Genomic DNA, 22,427 nt, shown 5'->3' with positions numbered 1-22,427 from the left:
GCAATTGCTGTAACCACACACCTCTAGAACCCAATCGACCCATTCAAAGCTTTAATACCTTTGCAGGATTGCAACTCTCTTGTAGTCCAATATTTACTGTACGATAGTGAACTGTGTGTGTGTGAGAGCTGTGATAACATAACACTATTTGAATTCACTATTTGATGCCAGACTGTTTGATACCCTCTATAAGAAATGTGCTAAAGGCCATCTTTTACAGTCTAAATGTCATTTTAATGGTACAATTCTCAAATGGAAAATGATCTTATTCATTAAATGTTAACTTAAAATAAATAGAACTGAAATGTACATTAACATCTTCAATTCAAATAAAGTAACATTATCATCGGTAGAATGATATAACAAACAAAATAGTAAAATCAGCTTTTAACTAAGTATACATACCAACTAGAAAATAAGCAGCTGCAAAAAAGTGGAAATGGAAAATTGAAAACAAAAGGGAAATGAAAAGGCCTGATGGTGGTGCTAGAGGAAAGGTCAAGAGGTCACCAAATCAACAGGTTTCTTCCACTCGGGGTCTTGATTGCCATAACATTTGTTGTGCACAATCCAGCCAGATATATCTTGTTCTCAGCCTGTGGGCATCATGTGTGTAGTGATCCAGTATCCATAGCCATGCCTTTTAACAGTCATCACTGGCCCTTGCTCAGCCTTAGTCACCAAGAGCCCAGCGCCGAGCCTTCTTGCTAGCAAAGTCACTGATCAAGTCTTTGAAGTCCAGCTTTCCATCTAACTGACTTCCGATGGACAGCATGGCAAGACTGCAAAGCCTGTCCTGGGACATAGAGGACCTCAATATTCAGTTTTAGCTTACTGGAAGCTCTCTCGCCACCAGCAAGTCACAGGCAGTGTGAAAAATATACGTAAAGCAATGCACACTTCTCCCAAAATGCTTTGCAGCTGCATCTTACAAGTTGTATTCAAAATACCAAGAGGGAACAAGTTAGAGGGGGGGGGGGAGAGAGCATATACAGTGTTCAGGTGTCCTACTTCATTTTGAAACTCAGGTGTCAGATCTCTGGAATACTTCATGATCAGTGATTGGCACACAGAAGGGATTTCATCCTCACTAATCTGCCCAACTTTCAGAACAGCAGAAAATGATTCTACAATTTTTTTGCAGTGGTGTGGAACCTAGTGGCCAAGTCACGTATGATGATGTCCATAGAAGTAAAAAAAAACACTGTGTTCCAAAACACCGTTGCTGCACTGTCCTGAGCCGTCTCGTCTTGAGAGGTCTCATCATGGAATCTCTTCCTTTTCCTCTGGCGGCTGAGTTCCTTGCTAAATTGAGGTGCAACATCCATTTGCGTAGCAATCAGTGTTGCCTCAGACAGGAGAGACTCCCATCCATCTCTAAGAGCCTGCATCTCTTCCTTCAAGGCTCTGATATTGGCAGCCTTATGTGTTGAGTGAGATTTTTCCTGACTGGAGAATCACATTCCTGTCCTCAATGCATTGCAGTAACTGCAATTATGCAAACTGACATGTCATTCAGGACAATGCTTCTCATGTCCTTCAGTTGGGAGTAGGACTGGTTTAGGGTTATGGGGAGACTGGACTGCTGAGCCTGAAGCTGCATCTGTTGGGCCTGGCAGCAGGCAGGGGCAGGGACAGCTGATTTAGTATGAATAGCTTGCTAAAAGTTTGCCTGCATTGATTAAATGTTTGCTAAAAGAGAAGCGAAATGTAAACACTCAATTTTCTGTGAAGATATTAAGTAACTAATGTTAGGCGAGCAAAAGTAGCCTATTTCACTGTAGGCTAACAGGTTAATTTCCACCTCTCACGAACTACGCCCACCTTCCTTTGTGAAAAATTGGGTGACAGTATTCTTTTCCCTCTCCTGTCATTCTTTTCTTTCTTTCCGTTTTTGGAAGCCAGATTTTTCTTTAGGAAGCTGAGACATGCTGCTCCACCGGCACTCCTCACTCGCATTTCACTGTCAGCTAGTACCGTTCCCGCCTGGTTAGGGGGCAGGACAGAACCATTTAATGGAAATAGGGGGGGGGGGGCTCTCTGGATGTTTAAAAAAAAAGAAAGAAAAAGAAACCGTTAGTTTTATTAGTACATTGTAAATTAAATATTATATTAATGGTTGTAGGCTAATCATTCCCAAAAATGTTTTTGAAATGTACCTAACATTCTAATACTCCCCCCCCCCCCCCCCCATACAGTACGGAGCCCCTGCTCAGCCCACAGGGCAAGCTCCACAACACACATTCACTCTTTTCTTCTTTTTGGGGGGGTTTTGTACATACACACACACACACACACACACACTGAGAGAGAGAGAGAGAGGGGGAGGCAGAGTGGGAGAGTCAGAGAGCGAGATCATCCTTAGCTCTGGCATCTTCCCCAATATTTGGAACCAAGGACTGATCACCCCAATCCACAAAAGTGGAGACAAATTTGACCCAAATAACTACCGTGGAATATGCGTCAACAGTAACCTTGGGAAAATCCTCTGCATTATCATTAACAGCAGACTCGTACACTTCCTCAATGAAAACAATGTACTGAGCAAATGTCAAATTGGCTTTTTACCAAATTACCGTACAACAGACCATGTATTCACCCTGCACACCCTAATTGACAACCAAACAAACCAAAACAAAGGCAAAGTCTTCTCATACTTTGTTGATTTCAAAAAAGCCTTCGACTCAATTTGGCATGAGGGTCTGCTATACAAACTGATGGAAAGTGGTGTTGGGGGTAAAACCTACAACATTATAAAATCCATGTACACAAACAACAAGTGTGCGGTTAAAATTGGCAAAAAACACACAAATTTCTTCACACAGGGTCGTGGGGTTAGACAGGTATGCAGCTTAAGCCCCACCCTCTTCAACATATATATCAACGAATTGGCGCGGGCACTAGAAAAGTCTGCAGCACCCTGCTAGAATCCGAAGTCAAATGTCTGCTGATGATCTGGTGCTTCTGTCACCAACCAAGGAGGGCCTACAGCAGCACCTAGATCTTATGCACAGATTCTGTCAGACCTGGGCCCTGACAGTAAATCTCAGTAAGACCAAAATAATGGTGTTCCAAAAAAGGTCCAGTCACCAGGACCACAACTACAAATTCCATCTAGACACTAGAGCACACAAAAAACTATACTTACCTTGGCCTAAACATCAGCGCCACAGGTAACTTCCACAAAGCTGTGAACGATCTGAGAGAAGGCAAGAAGGGCATTCTATGCCATCAAAAGGAACATAAATTTCAACATACCAATTAGGATTTGGCTAAAAATACTTGAATCAGTCATAGAGCCCATTGCCCTTTATGGTTGTGAGGTCTGGGGTCTGCTCACCAACCAAGACTTCACAAAATGGGACAAACACCAAATTGAGACTCTGCACGCAGAATTCTGCAAAAATATCCTCTGTGTATAACGTAGAACACCAAATAATGCATGCAGAGCAGAATTAGGCCAATACCCACTAATTATCAAAATCCAGAAAAGAGCCGTTAAATTCTATAACCACCTAAAAGGAAGCGATTCCCAAACCTTCCACAACAAAGCCATCACCTACAGAGAGATGAACCTGGAGAAGAGTCCCCTAAGCAAGCTGGTCCTGGGGCTCTGTTCACAAACACAAACACACCCTACAGAGCCCCAGGACAGCAGCACAATTAGACCCAACCAAATCATGAGAAAACAAAAAGATAATTACTTGACACATTGGAAAGAATTAACAAAAAAACAGAGCAAACTAGAATGCTATTTGGCCCTACACAGAGAGTACACAGCGGCAGAATACCTGACCACTGTGACTGACCCAAAATTAAGGAAAGCTTTGACTATGTACAGACTCAGTGAGCATAGCCTTGCTATTGAGAAAGGCCGCCGTAGGCAGACATGGCTCTCAAGAGAACAGGCTATGTGCTCACTGCCCACAAAATGAGGTGGAAACTGAGCTGCACTTCCTAACCTCCTGCCCAATGTATGACCATATTAGAGAGACATATTTCCCTCAGATTACACAGATCCACAAAGAATTCGAAAACAAATCCAATTTTGAAAAACTCCCATATCTACTGGGTGAAATTCCACAGTGTGCCATCACAGCAGCAAGATTTGTGATTTGTGAAGGACACACACCATTGTAAATACAACCCATATCTATGCTTATTTATTTTATCTTGTGTCCTTTACCATTTGTACATTGTTAAAACACTGTATATATATATATGACATTTGTAATGTCTTTATTGTTTTGAAACTTCTGTATGTGTGATGTTTACTGTTAATTTTTATTGTTTATTTCACTTTATATATTCACTTTATATATTATCTACCTCACTTGCGTTGGCAATGTTAACACATGTTTCCCATGCCAATAAAGCCCTTGAATTGAATTGAATTGAATTGAGAGAGATGGAGCAGAGAGAGAGATGGAGCAAAGGCAGAGATATATGGTTTGAATGACTTAAGACAGGTCTATTGCTGCAAGAGACAGCTGATCTAGAATCAGTTCGCAGAGAGACCGGTCTGATATTAATGATTAGAGACAGGCCTGCTACAAGTGTTCAAAGCAATACTGAGTATTACTAGCAACAATGATACTAATTGAATGCAGTAAGGCAGTGGGGAATTGCATATAGTGATAATCACCACCGACAGAACACATGACACACACATACAAAATAAACAGAAATGTGGACATACACTTTTGCATTGGCCAGTTATAGGCCAATCATCCATAACAACAAGGCTAGATATAAGCCACATAATGTGGTTATTAACCATAAATGTTATCTTGGAGGAATAGCTCAATGTGGTTCTCTGTGTGGGTTTTGTGGGTTGGACTGTCTATGTAATTAATTGCTGTTATATCTTGTGGTCTTGCTGTGTGTTGAGATAAGTTACTGGAATATACTGGCAATATTTAATGTGCTAGGAAGAAAGAACATATTCATGTTTCCACAGAGGGTTCTACATGGAATCCAAAAGGATTCTACAAACTTTGGTTCCTACTCTGTCACACCCATCTCCTCCATTACTTTTTCATTCGTTGTCATGCCAAACAAAACTCCATTCCAAATGCCCACTGTATTCCAACCATAGAAATATAATGATCATTCTAATTTTATGATTCCAACAGTTTTGATATATAATTGTAAGTAAAATCACAATATTTGGTACAAAAAAATGTATATATATATATATATATATATATAATTCGATTTTTTGCCCATAATACATTTATTTTTTAGCCCCAATTTCGATCTTGTCTCATCACTGCAACTCCCCAACGGGCTCGGGAGGCAAAGGTCGAGTCATGTATCCTCCGAAACATTACACGCCAAACCAAGCTTCTTAACACCTGCCCGGAAGCCAGCCACAATGTTTAGGAGGAAACACCATTCAACTGACAATCGAGGTCAGCTTGCAGGTGCCCAGCCCACCACAAGGACTCGCTAGAGCGTAATGAGCCAAGTAAAGCCCCCCAGGCCAAACCCTCCCCTAACCCGGATGACGCTGGGCCAATTGTGTGCCGTCCTATGGGACTCCCGAATATGAGCGGTTGTGATACAGCCTGGGATCGAACCTAGGTCTGTGGTGACGCCTTTAGCACTGTGATGCAGTGTCTCATTTTCTAACCTTGTTAACCACAGGCTGTTGGTTAAGAAGTGCCTGCTTGCATGCATGAGACTATTCATATACAAACATATTAACAATGTTGGGAGTTTGTTTGCAAACAAACACATTGACAAAGTTCATAATTGAACGCGTGTTTGCTAAATCATGAAACACACAGAGAATCTGACTGCCTATAGGTAGTTATCACAGTAGGAAGTCGTTCCTTCTCTTGCTAGAACAAAATACATAGATGCTGTGTACCGACCTGGTACCGAAAAACCTGCTGTTTCTACTAGTAGAATCACAATGTTTGGCAGTGGCCAACAACATGACTTTGACCCAATCAGAAATCACGAACCTCCACATGTGGGAGTGACAAGAAAAAGGAAAACAAAAATTGAGCACATCTTTCCAGTCTAATACACCATTGACATTATAATTGTTGTAACTAAAACAATAAAGCTCCATAATAAAATTTAAATTCTAGAGTCTTTTACCACCAGCTAAGGAGTTTTGTGCTTGAAGGATTTTTTTTCTCCAGTCGTTTTGAAAATGTGCACTAGCTTATTAGTTAGCTAGCTAGCAAATGTTGGGATGAGAACAAACAATTAACAAATCAACATGATAATTCAATAAAACTGGGGAAACATTTGTACTACAAGATTACAACAGATACACAGACATGCATTGCCAAACAAAGCTACTGACAACTCCTGGTTTGGAGTATTTTAACAAGGCTGACGACTTCAAGGTCTTTGCTGTGTGAACACCACATAGAATGACTCAACAACTGTGTTCAGAAGTGATAAGTACTGTCGGCAGGCAAACGTTTGACAATCCTATCGGTGTGTCTGAGCTACAACAAACAATACTGTTGACCCAGTTCAGTTGAAGTGTTTTTCTTCGCAAACACATTGATAGATGTCATAAGTGGACGCTTATTTGTTAACGAACACATTGATCAATTGCACAACTTCCATTTGTTTGCTATTGATGTTATACAATTGTCTTTTTTTTAAATAGGTAATTTGGTAGCTAAGTCACCGGACATATGACCAGGAAATTATCATCTCACATGGACAGAAAGGTAAATACACACACACACACACACACACACACACACACACACACACACACACACACACAGCTTGTTTTCAGAGGTAGATTCCAGATTGGTTGATTGAGTCTTCCCATGAGCCTCTCCTGCCCTTTCTAACAACTTACTGTAACTCACTACTGATACAGTATCTACTGAATCTTGTTATACAACTGTCTGTCTCTATCCATTTCTCGCTCCATCCATCGCACACTCTTCTTCTCTCTATCCATCCATCTCTCCTCATCTCTTTCCCTCACTCCATCATACTCCATCTTTTTTACGATCGCAGATCCCCCCCCCCCCCCCCTCTCTGTCTCGCTCTGTTTTTGACTCAGTCCATGTCGTTCAGTCTGTCAGTCACCATGACAGAAGACAACCAATTATTATAAACTCAATCATGTCTTGAAATTGAAAAGTTTGCCAATATCGTAATATTTCTCTTCACCAAGTCATTCAGAATTATAACTGAAACCCCCTTTTTACACTATAACACCTTAGAGTACTAAATGGGTTTTGAAATAATAGATTCATTCATTAGGATCTGATATTTAAAAATTGTGAAGAAAAAAAAATGCACACAATTCAAAAGTTTGAACACACCTACTCATTCAAGGGTTTTTCTCTATTTTTACTATTTTCTACATTGTATAATGATAGTGAAGACATCAAAACTATGAAATAACACATGGAATCATGTAATAACCCCCCAAAAACAAATCAAAATATATTTTAAATGTGAGATTCTTCAAAGGAGCCACCCTTTGCCTTGATGACAGCTTTGCACACTCTGACATTCTCTCAATCAGCTTCATGAGGTAGTCACCTGGAATGCATTTCAATAAATAGGTGTGACTTGTTAAAAGTTAAGAAGGAAAGAAATTCCACAAATTAATGCGTTTGAGTCAATCAGTTGGGTTATCAGTTGGGCTATCTTCTGTATACAGAAGATAGCCCTATTTTGTGAAATACCAAGTCCATATTATGGCAAGAAAATATCAAATAAGCAAAGAGAAATGACAGTCCATCATTACTTTAAGACATGAAGGTCAGTCATTCGGGAACTTTGAAAGTTCCTTCAAGTGCAGTCGCAAAAACCATCAAGCTCTATGATGAAACTGGCTCACATGAAGACCGCCACAGGAAAGAAAGACCCAGAGTTACCTCTGCTGCAGATTATAAATTCATTAGAGTTACCAGACTCAGAAATTGAAGCCAAAATAAATGCTTCACAGAGTTCAAGTAACAGACACATCTCAGCATCAAATGTTCAGAGGAGACTCTGGGAATCCTGCCTTCATGGTCAAATTGCTGCAAAGAAACCACTACTAAAGGACACCGATAAGAAGAAGAGACTTGCTTGGGCCAAGAAACACGAGCAATGGACATTAGAACAGTGGAGATCAGTCCTTTGGTCTGATGAGTCCAAATTTGAGATTTTTGGTTCCAACTGCTGTGTCTTTGTGTCTTTGTGAGTAGGTGAACGGATGATATTCGCATGTGTGGTTTCCACCGTGAAGCATGGAGGAGGAGGTGTGATGGTGCTTTCCTGGTGACACTGACAGTTATTCATTTAGAATTCAAGGCACACTTAACCAGCATGGCTACCACAGCATTCTGCAGCAATACGCCATCCCATCTGGTTTGCGCTTAGTGGGACTATCATTTGTTTTTCAACAGGACGATTAACCAAATCACACCTCCAGGCTGTGTAAGGGCTATTTGACCAAGAAGGAGAGTGATGGGGTGCTGCATCAGATGACCTGGCCTCCACAATCACCTGACCTCAACCCAATTGAGATGGTTTGGGATGAGTTGGACCGCGCAGAGTGAAGGAAAAGCGTTCCAGGTGACTACCTCATGAAGCTGGTTAAGAGAATGCCAAGAGTGTGCAAAGCTGTCAGCAAGGCAAAGGGTGGCTACTTTGAATAATTAAAAATATATTGATTTGTTTAACACTTTTTTGATTACTACATGTTTCCATATGTGTTATAGTTTTGATGTCTTCACTATTATTCTGCAATGTAGAAAATAGTCAAAATAAAGAAAAACCCTTGAATGAGTAGGTGTGTCCAGACTTTTGATTGGTACTAATATATATATATATATATATAGGGTCACTGACTATCTGTATCTTGAGTTCAACTACTTGTGTTCAGACATCTCCAGATAATGAGAGACATTTCTTCAAAGTGATATGGGCTTACACACACACTAGCATGCATTGCATACACATGCGAGCGCACATACACAGAGATCTGCAGTGGTCTCAAAGAAGACATCGCCTGGACCTTTGGATCCGATTCCAACTGACGGGGGTAAAATGCTTGGGCTGTCTTCGGATCGGGGAGCGCTTCCCTCACTTCACAAGTAGCCAATCTACTGGGACACTTAAATACTATCTCCTAGATACTATCTCCTAGAACCTTTCAAGGCACGCATCCACACACTCGCACACGCAACCCCCCTTACAGTGTGAGGTGAATTCTGTTTTTGCAGCTGCCGTCCCTGGCGACCGACCGACCTCACCTCTGCAACAGGCCTCAGCATACTACTAAATACCTCCGCCTCCCCTCCTTCTCTCCATATTCTAATCCACCATATGCAAAGGGAGTTGTGGGTGAGAAGGTGTAAACCCCACTGAAGACATGCTGTGGTAATCAAAGCCCGTGTATATGATGATCATTAAAACTGTATTTTCTGCTTTATATTGTTATGTTATACTCTATTCTTAAGACCTCGTATGTTTATTAAGGTTTTACACACAGGGACACCACAGCTTAGCAACTCTGTTCTTATTGTATAGTACCAAGGTGACATGAGTGAGTTACTTTCCAAAAAACCTTGAAGGCAAAGAAGAAGGGGGGGCTTTTTAGACCCCGTCTGAGTGTGTGTTGAAGAACTGGGTGAGGCAGGGGGGGAGAGGGTGGGGTGGGGGCAGTGTGTTAGCGGTGTGTGTGTGTTTTTTTAGGAGGTCTGAATGTCTAGCCACGGATCCTCTAGTTGTGATCAATGCTACAAGTCAGCTTCTCGCCAAGCTGTCCTTCCTTCAATAAATTGTGCCCCCCTGTGTGTGCACTTGTGTGCTTGCGCATGTGTGTGTTTGTATCTGAGAGTGCGTGCAAAATTACAAATATAAATCAAGAGTCAATAAAATACCTGAATATAACTTTGCTGACTGAGGCCCAACTCTTCCTCAGACAAACAGGCATTTGTAGACAGTAGCCCAACAAGGGGGGGCGTTGGGGATTGTAAGGTTTCCTGGGCCAGATGTGGGTTTTAGGGGGTGAGGACATCCCCAAATTGACCTCCTTTTCCCAACCCTCATCATCTCACCTGACACCATCCTCACCCCCGTCACTGTCACCCCTGTTACCTCACCACTGCCAGGAAGAGGGATGGAGGTTACAGTCATGACAGTAACCAATGAGTCATAAAGAGGTTTAACTCTGAGGTCACACATGGACTATTCTCGTCACACTTAATTAAAAACAGACTCAATTTAATCAAAAACAAACGTGTTCCATTAAAAAAATGTAAGTAAATTGAACACTTTCCTGACAAAATCCCCAAAAGGCATTAAATAATGATTGAGGCATTTAATCATTTAATTTCTTCAATAACGAAAGAAGCAAACAAATTTTGCTAAACAAGTTCTGGGAAAGGGTCTATATAAATCCATGAACTTTCAAAGACTGTTATGCTCTTGATACAGCATGATAGAAGAGAAAAGAGCAGGGACAGTCACGTTGGCCAAAGCATGTAAATCCAATATGCATGCAACAATGTCCCAGGGAATAGTCACATACTCCAGGGTCCAGTTTCTCCTGGGTTCTGATCTAGGATCAGCTACAACAGTCCTCTTACGGGCTTCAAATCTGATCTAAGGACATCTCAAGGCTTGGAAAAATGAGCAACGCTTTGCCTTCTTGCACTCCAGAAGAGAGGAGCTCCTAAATCATTCTGGTGACCCCCGCCGCCAAAAACAAGAGGGACTCCTCTTTGCCCTTATAAAGTCGAAGGTCAAAACCTTGCTCCGTCATCCCCCGTCACACACATGCATGGACACACAAACACAAATGTGTACACACACACAATAAATGTATGTGTACATATACACGCAAGCACACACAAATGTACACGCATACTCTGATTCTCTTTCCCTCACACACACACACCTCCTCGGACGGGGGCCAGCTCCAACATCTCTGCTCTTAGGGGCCTTAAAAGGTTCCATAAATGGCCGCCCCCCTGCTCTTCTGAGATGCCCCCCAGGCCAAGGGCGACGGTATAACAGTTTCTCACACCACTGCAGCTCTGCGAGTTCAAAATTACTCCTGACACACACACACACACAAGCATTTTGCCACACTTGCATTAACATCTGCTAACCATGTGTATGTGACAAATAAATTTGATTTGACACACACACACACACACACACACACACACATATATATACAGAGAGAGAGAATCTGACCAAAGCCCTTAGTGTTTTTTATTAAAGGCCCATTTGATGAAACTAACACCATAAAAGTCAGAATATTCACATGACAATCTGTCGCCAATTGGATGGAAACCTAGCTTGTGAGGTACTTAATTGTAACCAATAAAAAATGTGTTTACTGATTTAAAATGGTTACATTGGGCGTTTAAACTAAATTGATTATGAGAGGGCACAGGTCAAAGCAGGTCAGGTATTACTGTCAAACACACTTTTTTATTTATTCTCTTTCCCTCCCTTCTCTCCACTATCTCCCCACTAGCTTCCTAAGCTGATTATTGGCTTGCAAACATTTTACCATGAATTTATGGGGTTGTTTATGAGGCTAAGGCCCAGTGCAATTCAACCCAAAAGCCACAAAGCATTCCACCGTAACAATGCCCACTCGAAAGAAAACTATCAGAAACAGAAATCACTTTGTAACGGAAATGACCAGGTTACAGACATGACCAGATCATTACACATACATAGACATATGCTGTATTAGTATCACGCACCTCTACACTCTCGTTGACCTCAATCCCCCCGTCATTGTCGTCGTCCAGCTGTTTGTGGATGACCCGGAGGGCCTCCAGGCTGAAACGGTCTGCGTCGCCCATGCATGGCGGCATCACCGTCAGACAGGGGTCTGAAGGAAGAGAGAGAGTTCAAAGGTCAAATGTTAAAAAGGTCCAACTCAAGTTAAAAGGTCGCTGGCGTGGAGCCGTGTGTATTAATCACATTTATGAACATCCATTTGGCAAGACATTGACAGGTGTACACTGTGAATGATGTGAACAAAACATGACATGCTCTTTCCATGACAGACTGATCAGGTGAATCCAGGTGAAATCTATAATCCCTTAATGGTGTCACCATTTTACTGTCTGGTATGCCATTGCTATTCCACTCACGTGCCAAGATGCCACACTGTTTTCATTTCTGCGCCAGAGAATCCCCCAGCAAATGAGTCTATCAGAATCGTGTTTCCCTTTCAAAAGGACAGTGTGAGGCTAGGTCCGTGCCAATCTGTCTGTACGAGCGACACACTCTGCATACACTCTATTGGAACACACATACTCAAGAAAGCATGCCTACGCTTAGGCTATAAACACACAAAAACGTGCACACACACACTATACAAGACTGTGAGTACAGTCGTGGCCAAAAGTTTTGAGAATGACAAATATTAATTTCCACAAAGTTTGCTGCTTCAGTGTCTTTAGATATTTTTGTTGGATGTTACTATGGAATACTGAAGTATAATTACAAGCATTTCATGAGTGTCAAAGGCTTTTATTGACAATTACATGAAGTTGATGCAAAGACTCAATATTTGCAGAGTTGACCCTTTTTTTTCAAGACCTCTGCAATCCGCCCTGGCATGCTGTCAATTAATTTCTGGGCCACATCTTGACTGATGGCAGCCCATTCTTGCATAGTCAATGCTTGGAGTTTGTCAGAATTTGTGGGTTTTTGTTTGTCCACCCGCCTCTTGAGGATTGACCACAAGTTCTCAATGGGATTAAGGTCTGGGGAGTTTCCTGGCCATGGACCCAAAATATCGATGCTTTGTTCCCCGAGCCACTTTGTTATCACTTTTGCCTTATGGCAAGGTGCTCCATCATGCTGGAGAAGGCATTGTTCATCACCAAACTGTTCCTGGATGGTTGGTATAAGTTGTGTTGGTACCATTCTTTATTCATCGCTGTGTTCTTAGGTAAAATTGTGAGTGAGGCCACTCCCTTGGCTGAGAAGCAACTCCACACATGAATGGTCTCAGGATGCTTTACTGTTGGCATGACACAGGACTGATGGTAGCGCTCACCTTGTCTTCTCCGGACAAGCTTTTTTCCGGATGCCCCAAACAATCGGAAAGGGGATTCATCAGAGAAAATGACTTTACCCTTGTCCTCAGCAGTCCAATCCCTGTACCTTTTGCAGAATATCAGTCTGTCCCTGATGTTTTTCCTGGAGACAAGTGGCTTCTTTGCTGCCCTTCAAGACACCAGGCCATCCTACAAAAGTCTTTGCCTCACTGTGCGTGCAGATGCACTCACACCTGCTTGCTGCCTTTCCTGAGCAAGCTCTGTACTGATGGTGCCCCGACTTTAGGAGACGGCCCTGGCGCTTGCAGGACTTTCTTGGGCGCCTTGAAGCCTTCTTCGCAACAATTGAACTGCTCTCCTTGAAGTTCTTGATGATCCGATAAATGGTTGATTTAAGTGCAATCATACTGGCAGAAATATCCTTGCCTGTGAAGCCCTTCTTGTGCAAAGCAATGATGACGGCACGTGTTTCCTTGCAGGTAGTGGAGACTAGACTTGCCACCTTAGTTAGCTATAGTGTTATTGCTTGGCAATGTGGCAGCTAATGGAGACTTTTAATTGGACCACAGCCCAGGCCACTGGGGACAAAGCCCACATTACTTGGCAAAACTATTATTGGCAAGTGTGTGTGATTGGACAGAAACTTTTTAACTGGAAAAGAGACTTGATTGGACAAAACTGAGACTTGATTGGACAAAACTAACAATGGTTGACAGAGGAAGAACAATGACTCCAAGCACCACCCTCCTTTTGAAGCTTCCAGTCTGTTATTCAAACTCCAACAGCATGACAGAGTGATCTCTAGCTTTGTCCTCGTCAACACTCACACCTGTGTTAACGAGAGAATCACTGACATGGTGTCAGCTGGTCCTTTTGTGGCAGGGCTGAAATACAGTGGAAATGTTTTGGGGGGATTCAGTTCATTTGCATGGCGAAGAGGGACTTTGCAATTAATTGCAATTCATCTGATCACTCTTCATAACATTCTGGAGTATATGCAAATTGCCATTATACAAACTGAGGCAGCAGAATTTGTGAAAATGTATATTTATGTCATTCTCAAAACGTTATGCCACGACTGTAGACATGCACGGCTGAAAACATACATACAGCTGACAATGTAGTGTACACATGGACTCGACTCTATGTTCACAGCCCCTACACTCAGGAGAGAGTGACAAACCAGCTGGGATGGAGAGAATAAGACAATCTTTCTTAGAACTGCATTCGACTCTATTCAATGAGTAAGGCATAAGCTTTTGAACAATAAACAACACACACACACACACACACACAGAGACTGATCACGGTTTGAAACAGTGCCCAATTGACCAAACCACTATGGTAAGCATCAAACAATCATGATGGATTATGTTAATAAAACACTGAATCAACAAAACAATTAAGGTTCATCCATCTATCCAGCCATGACATCAAACACTATCTACCAGTCACTCTCAGTCAAATCATTAGTAACAGACTGGCTTGCGTAGGGAAAGGGGTTTTCTGTTTTTGATGTAGGATCTTGTTACTGAAACTAGACTTGCCACCTTAGTTAGCTATAGTGTTGCTGCTTGGCAATGTGGCAGCTAATGGAGACTTTTAATTGGACCACATCCCAGGCCACTGGGGAGAAAGCCCACATTACTTGGCAAAACTATTATTGGCAAGTGTGTGTGATTGGCCAAACTTTTTAACTGGAAAAGAGACTTGATTGGACAAAACTTCTGTTGAGTGTTCCATACCGAATACACCTAGGATATATAAGTAATACTTTCAGTAAATCATTGACATTATCATCAAAATAATGTATCCAAAATCACAGAATTAACCAAATGCAACTTTCCATGCAACTTGTCATGCAGACAAAAACATTTAAGGCTAAGCCTAACTAAATTGTGTGTTTACAAAGGTTATACAATCTATTTGCTTAGCAGACATCCTCCCTCACAGCAATTTACATATTTCCACATTTACATACCATCTATGTGCCAGTGTGACAACAACCATTGCTCTGGTCTCAAATCCAACTCCCTCACCACTATGTAAAAGTGTGAAAACCTTTGATCAGTGTTATTTCCTTTGATCAGTGTTATTTCCTAATTGTTGCTGGTTGAAAATACAATTTACACAGGACTTTCTAATCAACAGGTTTGCATGGTTTCAGCTTGCCTGGTGACATCACCAGGCGGTAAATTGGTTAATAGACCAATAACATAGAGTTCCAAACCTCTCTGCCAAAAACCTGTAATTTTCAGTTTTCCCATCCCCAATCAGACCACTCCCAGATAGATAGTCATAGCAAAATTATTGCTTGAGAAATATCTTTTTTTTTGCTAAAAAGCTATTTTTGTCCATTTTAATGGAAAACGATTAGAGCAACTAAGTTTCCACCCACAGTTATGTGAGTAAAGTCATTCAACACAACAACGGTTCTGTACAATTTTATAAATGTCGATCGATTATTGTTTTTCGACATGTTGAGATCTTTTTGTGTCACAAAATGTATTATGCGAGAAATCCAGTGGAAACGCCTTATTAATGGTCAAATATTGATATAATAACCATCATATCGAAGTTAACAGGGAGTCACACGATGATATGATGTGTATTCCTCCCACTACGACGCGGGAAAAACAGAAATACCTTATTTACTTGCCAAGTCAAATAACGGTTAAATAAAAATGTCATAAAAAACATAAATGACTTGTGATGACTTGAAAAATGACCAAGTAACACACATGACTTGGCGACACAAACAACTTGGTAATGACTGTAAGTCTATGGGTATTTGCTAGCATAGCATTTGCTAGCATAGCATTGGCTCGTGAAACTATGTATAACTTCCTCCATACTGAACACAGAGACATATAAATGGTATCTATGAGTTCATCTGACTCTGGGGAAGTAGATAAAGGGCCTCATTGTAAAGATCCCGAAGTATCCCATTAAATCCACTTTGTGTTTTCTTTACTTGCCATGATACTGTTGAATATCGCAATACTGGTATCGTCCCGCCCCTACCAAACATATTGCTCACTATATGCCTACTGTAGAGAGACGAGAGAGCATGACAAAACAAGTTTTGATCAGTCAGGGAAATGAAAGTGCTGAAAAAATGTTGAGTCACGACATCTGACTAGCGCTAGCTAATGCTACCAACAGTAGCAAAACTAATTTTGCGATATGTAACTGTATTGATTTCTTCCCCCCCCCCATCACTACTTCTCCTCACAGCACTTCCATTTCTACAAAGACATGCCATGTTGTCAACCAGAGGGAAGTTATCACTGTAGAAAGTATTACAAAGCCCTCTGTATAATTTGTTTTAGACTACTATTTTGTTTTAGTTGAGCAACATTTTTGAAAAGTGTTCTGAATAGAACAATGGAACTTTCAGACTCTGACATCTCTCTGGGTTGGCCACCTGCTGTGATTTCAGAAAAACAAAAACACAAAATCCCATTCCCTTCCTCTCAGTTGTCATATTCTCAGCTTGTGTTTCTTGCATCATTCTCAATGTGTGTGTGTGTGTGTGTGTGTGTGACTGTTTTAATGCTACAATGGGGACATGTGACAGGAAATGAAGTGACCCATGGTGACACTGCGTTCTGGGGAACACACACTAAATAAGAACACCCGTCAGAATACGACCCAAAAGGGGGTAAAATTAGAGCACTGTGAGCTAAAAATAGACCCTGGAAACCAGTTGTCAGGATGTGGCTTACATTGTAAAACCTCAACAATGGCAGAGGTCTCCTGCTCACTCTCTCACACACACACACACACACACGCTCTCACAAACACATATGCATGCATGCACGCACACACGCACAACCATGAAGGCACCAGCTTGTTTCAAAGTCAACCATCAACAAAACATGTCCCACGTTCATTTCTATTCCTCTGAAGTCCTGTCACTTTGTTAATACAAAAGCAGATTTGCTGAGAATATGAAACTATGCAAAACACCTGCACTTCTGACAAGAATCTTCTGCATGTGAAAACATTTGAATGTATTAAAGTCTTTCAGACAAAGCAGACAAAAACCGGATAAGTCCCGTTCTGGGGTGCTGGTTGGGAAAGGTGTTAAACTCGGAGTAAAATAAGATGGTCTGTTAGTGGGTTTATGACGACATGTTGTTTACGAGGAAAACTTCCTGTGTGTAGAGGTCGCCTGTTGGCACGCAGTCTCTGAAAAAACAAGGAAAATCAATACGTTCTCGCAGACACCCAAATCATTCTGGGCGATGGGGCGACAGGGTGAATGGAAGGAAAGAGGTCTATTTAGAGAGTGAATGGAAACTCTCGTTGTTGTGTGTGTTGGTTGCTTGCAAATTGAAGTGTCTTGAGTGTTGTTTGCATGTTCTACGATCTTGTAAAGATAAGGGGGTCGACTGGGACAGACTATGTAACATCCGTAACGTTTTTGAGGAAACGTTTCTGTAAAACATGAACCTTACATCGGATCATTTTTGAAACATTCTCCGTAAAGCCAACTTTCAACAAGATGGTAGATGGTCCATAACTGGTTTCTCGATTTCCATAATCAGTACCCTTTTTCGGCATTATAATAATGTATTCAATTTCGAAAGAGGATTTCATAACAATCTTCAAGTGCTTAAAAGCAACAATAAAACAAAACAAATAGTTGGCTAGGTCAACCAGTACAGGCCAAGTCTGAGTGCATGCATCCTCCAAATATGGAGAAGGACAGTTGGCTTGATCAGAGGAAGCTGGTCAGGGAGATTGATTGATGAAGAGTCCGGTGACAATCTTGTAGAGGGCTACTCTGTTTTCCAGCCTGAGTCATGTAGCTACTGGACTTCTCCTCCTTTACCATGTATGGCACCCTGCTCTGGGTGCCAGAAAGCTCACCGCACACAGTTCAGAATAGTAGCCAGTCGTCCTCACTACGAGCTCTCTGCCTAAGCACTGCATTCCTCTCCTGCATCTCCCATTCCTCTCAAGCTTCAGGTGACTCTTCAATTTGTGTTTTCAAAAGATCAGGGACCAGCAGTCAGGTGAAACAAAAACAATCTGGTACAGTGTCCAGAAGCATCATTCGAACAGCTAGCCAAGCCAAGATACAGTAGCTAGCCAAGCCAAAAAGAGTTGACCTGCTAACAAAAAAACAAAAACAAAAACCACCTGATAACACAATTAAAAACACTGATAAATAACAAAACATTTACATGTTTAAAGGAACACTCTGCTTAGACTGCTACTGGAGCGCCGTGACAACTACATCGATATCTGTAACATCCATAACGGTTGAGGATGTCTTGGATATTGATTGATCATATCTTAGCATCAAAATCTTGCGCATCGGAATTTTCTGAAGCAATTGTCGAAATCTTGAAAAGATTCTCTTAGAAGATATATGCTGAAATGCATCTCTCATACATGGCAGTACAGATGTTTAGATATAAAGATGAGAAGGGTGTTTATCAACAATCTGTGAATAGTCATGTTTTTTTTTTCTCCAAATGAAAGCCCCCCCAAAATATACCAACTTCATTCAGTCTCTAGAAAAGTGGATAGGCATTATTTGCACATGTCTCGTTTGCATATTTTATTACAATATTTCAGAAATATTGTAATACAAAAACATCTTATACTCATATCTACATTCAACTGGTAAAGCTTAATTTGTTTATACACTACATGGCCAAAAGTATGTGGCCACCCCTTCAAATTTGTGGATTAGGCTATTTCAGCCATACCCGTTGCTGACAGGTTTATAAAATCGAGCACACAATCACGCAATCTCCATAGACAAACATTGGCAGTAGAATGGCCTTTACTGAAGAGCTCAGTGACTTTCAACGTGGCACTGTCATAGGATGCCACCTTTCCAACAAGTCAGTTCATCACATTTGTGCCCTGCTAGTGCTGCCCCAGTCAACTGTAAGTGCTGACGGGCTGCCTCCAGGTGGTGAGGGTAGGCTACAACACATCCACCACGCTGACCATCAACACGAGGCCCCATAGGTGTGTATGCTTAGTCCTCTCCTGTACTCCCTGTTAACCCACGACTGCATGGCCCGGCACGACTCCAACCCCATCATCAAGTTTGCTGACAACACAACATTGTAGGACTGATCACCGATGATGATGAAGCAGCCTATAGGGAGGAGGTCAGAGACCTGGCAGTGTGGTGCTAAAACAACAACCTCTCCCTCAATGTCAGCAAGACAAAGGAGCTGATTGTGGACTAAAGGAAAAGCACGCCCCCGTCCTCATCGTTGGGGCTGGAGTGGAACGGGTCGAGAGCTTCAAGGTCCTCTGTGTCCACATCACTAAGGAATTAACATGGTCCACACACACCCACACAATTGTGAAGAGGGCACGACAGCACCTCTTCCCCTTCAGGAGACTTGAAAAGATTTTGCATGGGCCCTCAGATCCGCAAATATTTCTACCGCTGCCCCATTGAGAGCATCTTGACTGGCTGCATCACCGCCTGGTATGGCAACTGCAAGGCATCCGACGACAAGACGCTACAGAGGGTGTTGAGTACGGCCCAGTACATCACTGGGGCTGAGCTCCCTGCCATCAATGACCTCTAAACCAGGCGGTGTCAGAGGCCCAAAATGTTTTCAAAAACTCCAACCACCCAAGCCACAGACTGTTCACTCTACCACCATACAGCAAGTCTGGAACCAACAGGACCCTGAACAGCTTTACCCCAAGCCATGAGACTGCTAAACAAGGCTGCTAAATACCTAATCAAATGGCTACCCGGCATACCTGCATTGACAATTGTTTTAACTAATTCTCTTGCGCTGACTCTACCCACACACTCACATATACAGTACTTACACTGACACCCCAACACACACTAGACTCCCACACAAACACACACACACACACACATACCATGCGCACACATGCATACTGACGCCACACATACTTTCACACTAACCACATACACTGCTGCTACTGCTCCACATACACCGCTGCTACTGCTCAGTCTATTATGTGTCCTGTTGCCGAGTCACTTTACCCTTACCTATACGTACATAGCTACCTCAATTACCTCATAGCCCTGCACATAAACTCAGTACTGGTACTCCCTGTATATAGCCATGTTATTTGTACTCGTTATTCACTGTGTATTTATTCCTCATGTCACCATTTCCATTTATCTTTAACTTTGTATTGTTAGAAAAGGACAAGTAAATAAGCATTCACTTTTAGTCATGTTTACAAAGCATGTGACAAATAATATTTTATTTTATTTTGTAATTGACTGGCGAGCTAATAGAGAAGACCCTGTAATTCTGTCTGTGTAGACGTTGCCCTTAGGAAAAGATCTTGGATCAGCTTCCACTCCTCCAGTCCTCATTTAACCATTGTTGGATCAAATGTAAAACTGTAGAACAGTGGCTAGAGGGCATATGACTATAGAACAGTGGCTAGAGGGCATATTGATCCTACTGTAATTATCAGCTGTATAGATGGAGCCTATAGCCTAGTGGGAGAGAAAGTGACCGGTCAGAGAATCTTGTGAGTGATGAGCTGTTTTCCCATGGGTTCCCACTGACCGCCCAGTCAGCTCCAGAGTGAAGCCAAGTGGCAGCACAACAAAGCCCAGGGAGAGAGCTCCCCTGCGAAACCTCCGGAGTTGTCTCACAATACATGAGCAGACCCAGTGTAAGGCTATACTACCTGGTCAGACTAAGAGAGACGGGGGGGAGAAGAAAGACAACACAGAGTAAAGATGGTATGATATAAAGACTTTAGCATGATACTTACGGGAGCTAGCCTCTGATGATTTGAAACTGTGGTGAGAGTGTGGTGATACGCACACACGCACACACACGATCTCACACACACACACACACACACACACACACACACGATCTCACACACAATCTCACACACACACGATCTCACACATGCACTCACTTATTAACACAGGCATGCATGCACACACAGACACCGGAGGGACTACATTGGGTGCCTATGGGCAGGGTAACTGGATCTGCGTGTGGTTATGGGTTTCGGTGGCTGGTGTGGATTAAGTGGTGGGGAGATGCGGGGGGCGAGAGGGGATAAGAGAGAAATGCTGTTAAACAGCATATGGTTGAAACAGACGAATATTACCTCCCATTCAATATAAGACAGACCTTCTACTCTCCAGGAGAGAGACACACACACAGGCGTCTCATTTACCGTCTAGAAAACACATGCCACGATGTTCTAAAATGACACGAGTCATTGCTCCAATACAACAGACACATAGGCCGACTGTATTTGATACCAAAAGAAAGTTAACCTCTCACACCAAATCTTCCCCCAATGTACCATGACCAGACATTTCACTATTCCCCAAAGAAACTCCATTAGCTTACTTTATTGGGTAAACACATGCGTATACATGCCTGCCTTATGTTTTCATATCCTAATCCCTTAACTCAACCCTGGATCATCTGTTAGCAATCCCTGGAGAGTTGGAGCCCTGGGTCTAAACCAAATAGATGATCAGGTTAACAACAGATGTCAAGGCAACGATAGCATGTGTGCGTATGGATACAAGGGTCAACGTGCGACAAACTAGTTCCCTGTCAACCGTAACCATATGGCGGTGTCATAACTCAACTGAACAGGACAGCCACTCTTAAAGACGAGTAAATACATTCTCAAGAGGTCTACTATTTCAGTTCATCAGCACAGCTATTGAGATTCAAATATCATTAGCCAGCTAGTCGCTAGCCACCGGCTAGCTGGGACCCGAGAGGTGAGGGAGAGACGGGAGGAAGAGAGAGAAATAATGAGAGTGAGGGGGAGATTTAAAAAAATTACACAAATGTATGCCAGTCACTCTGAACTTGCACAAGCTCTTAAAATCCTGAGGTGCATGTGTCAAATTGACCCTCGTCTTCCTCTCAGGTACAGTTTCAATGTTTCATATTAGAAGGAACTGAAATATTTTCCAAAGAAATTCAGACACATCCAGAGACTATAAAACTGAAGTTGGACTTCTCGAAATTTGAGAAGTTGAAAGATAAAACAAAAAACACATTGTTGAATATCCTATTGAGAAAAACACATGTTCAAGATGTCAATGTTCCTTTGTGTTAACAAATCAAATGACAGTGAAGAAAATCTATCTTGATCTACCCTGTCTAAATACAGCTGCAGTTTATTCGCCTGGCATACAGTTTCTGTTATGATTGAACTGCCGTCAACATTTATTTTCCTGTTTGACGGGAGCCTAAATTTGAGTTAGTGAGCCGGCGTGGCTACGGCGACAACTGGACACTCTACTACGCACGGTGCCGTGGGGCAAGGCGAAAGCATGTGTCAGACTTGGTGTTACAGCAGAATCAACAATGAGCTGATACAAAAGCAGCTGGAGTTGTGGTGACACAACACACACACACACACACACAGATC

At 42.1% G+C, this 22,427-nt stretch overlaps 1 protein-coding gene across 2 annotated transcripts in view; it reads right to left on the bottom strand.

Annotated features, from left to right (window-relative positions):
- LOC109906764 (stromal interaction molecule 2) overlaps positions 1-22,427 on the bottom strand; it is an 88,931-nt gene that overhangs the window by 34,455 nt on the left and 32,049 nt on the right. For both annotated transcript variants that reach the window (XM_020504625.2, XM_031792231.1), the window contains exon 2: positions 11,712-11,842. In XM_020504625.2, coding sequence (XP_020360214.1) covers positions 11,712-11,842 — 131 coding nt within the window. The remainder of the gene's footprint in view (positions 1-11,711; positions 11,843-22,427) is intronic.

Source organism: Oncorhynchus kisutch, linkage group LG16 (genome assembly GCF_002021735.2).
Source record: "Oncorhynchus kisutch isolate 150728-3 linkage group LG16, Okis_V2, whole genome shotgun sequence".
In the NCBI taxonomy this organism is placed as follows: Eukaryota; Metazoa; Chordata; class Actinopteri; order Salmoniformes; family Salmonidae; genus Oncorhynchus; species Oncorhynchus kisutch.
Note: the sequence above shows the minus strand (reverse complement) of the source record. Positions and strands in the feature narration are given on the sequence as shown.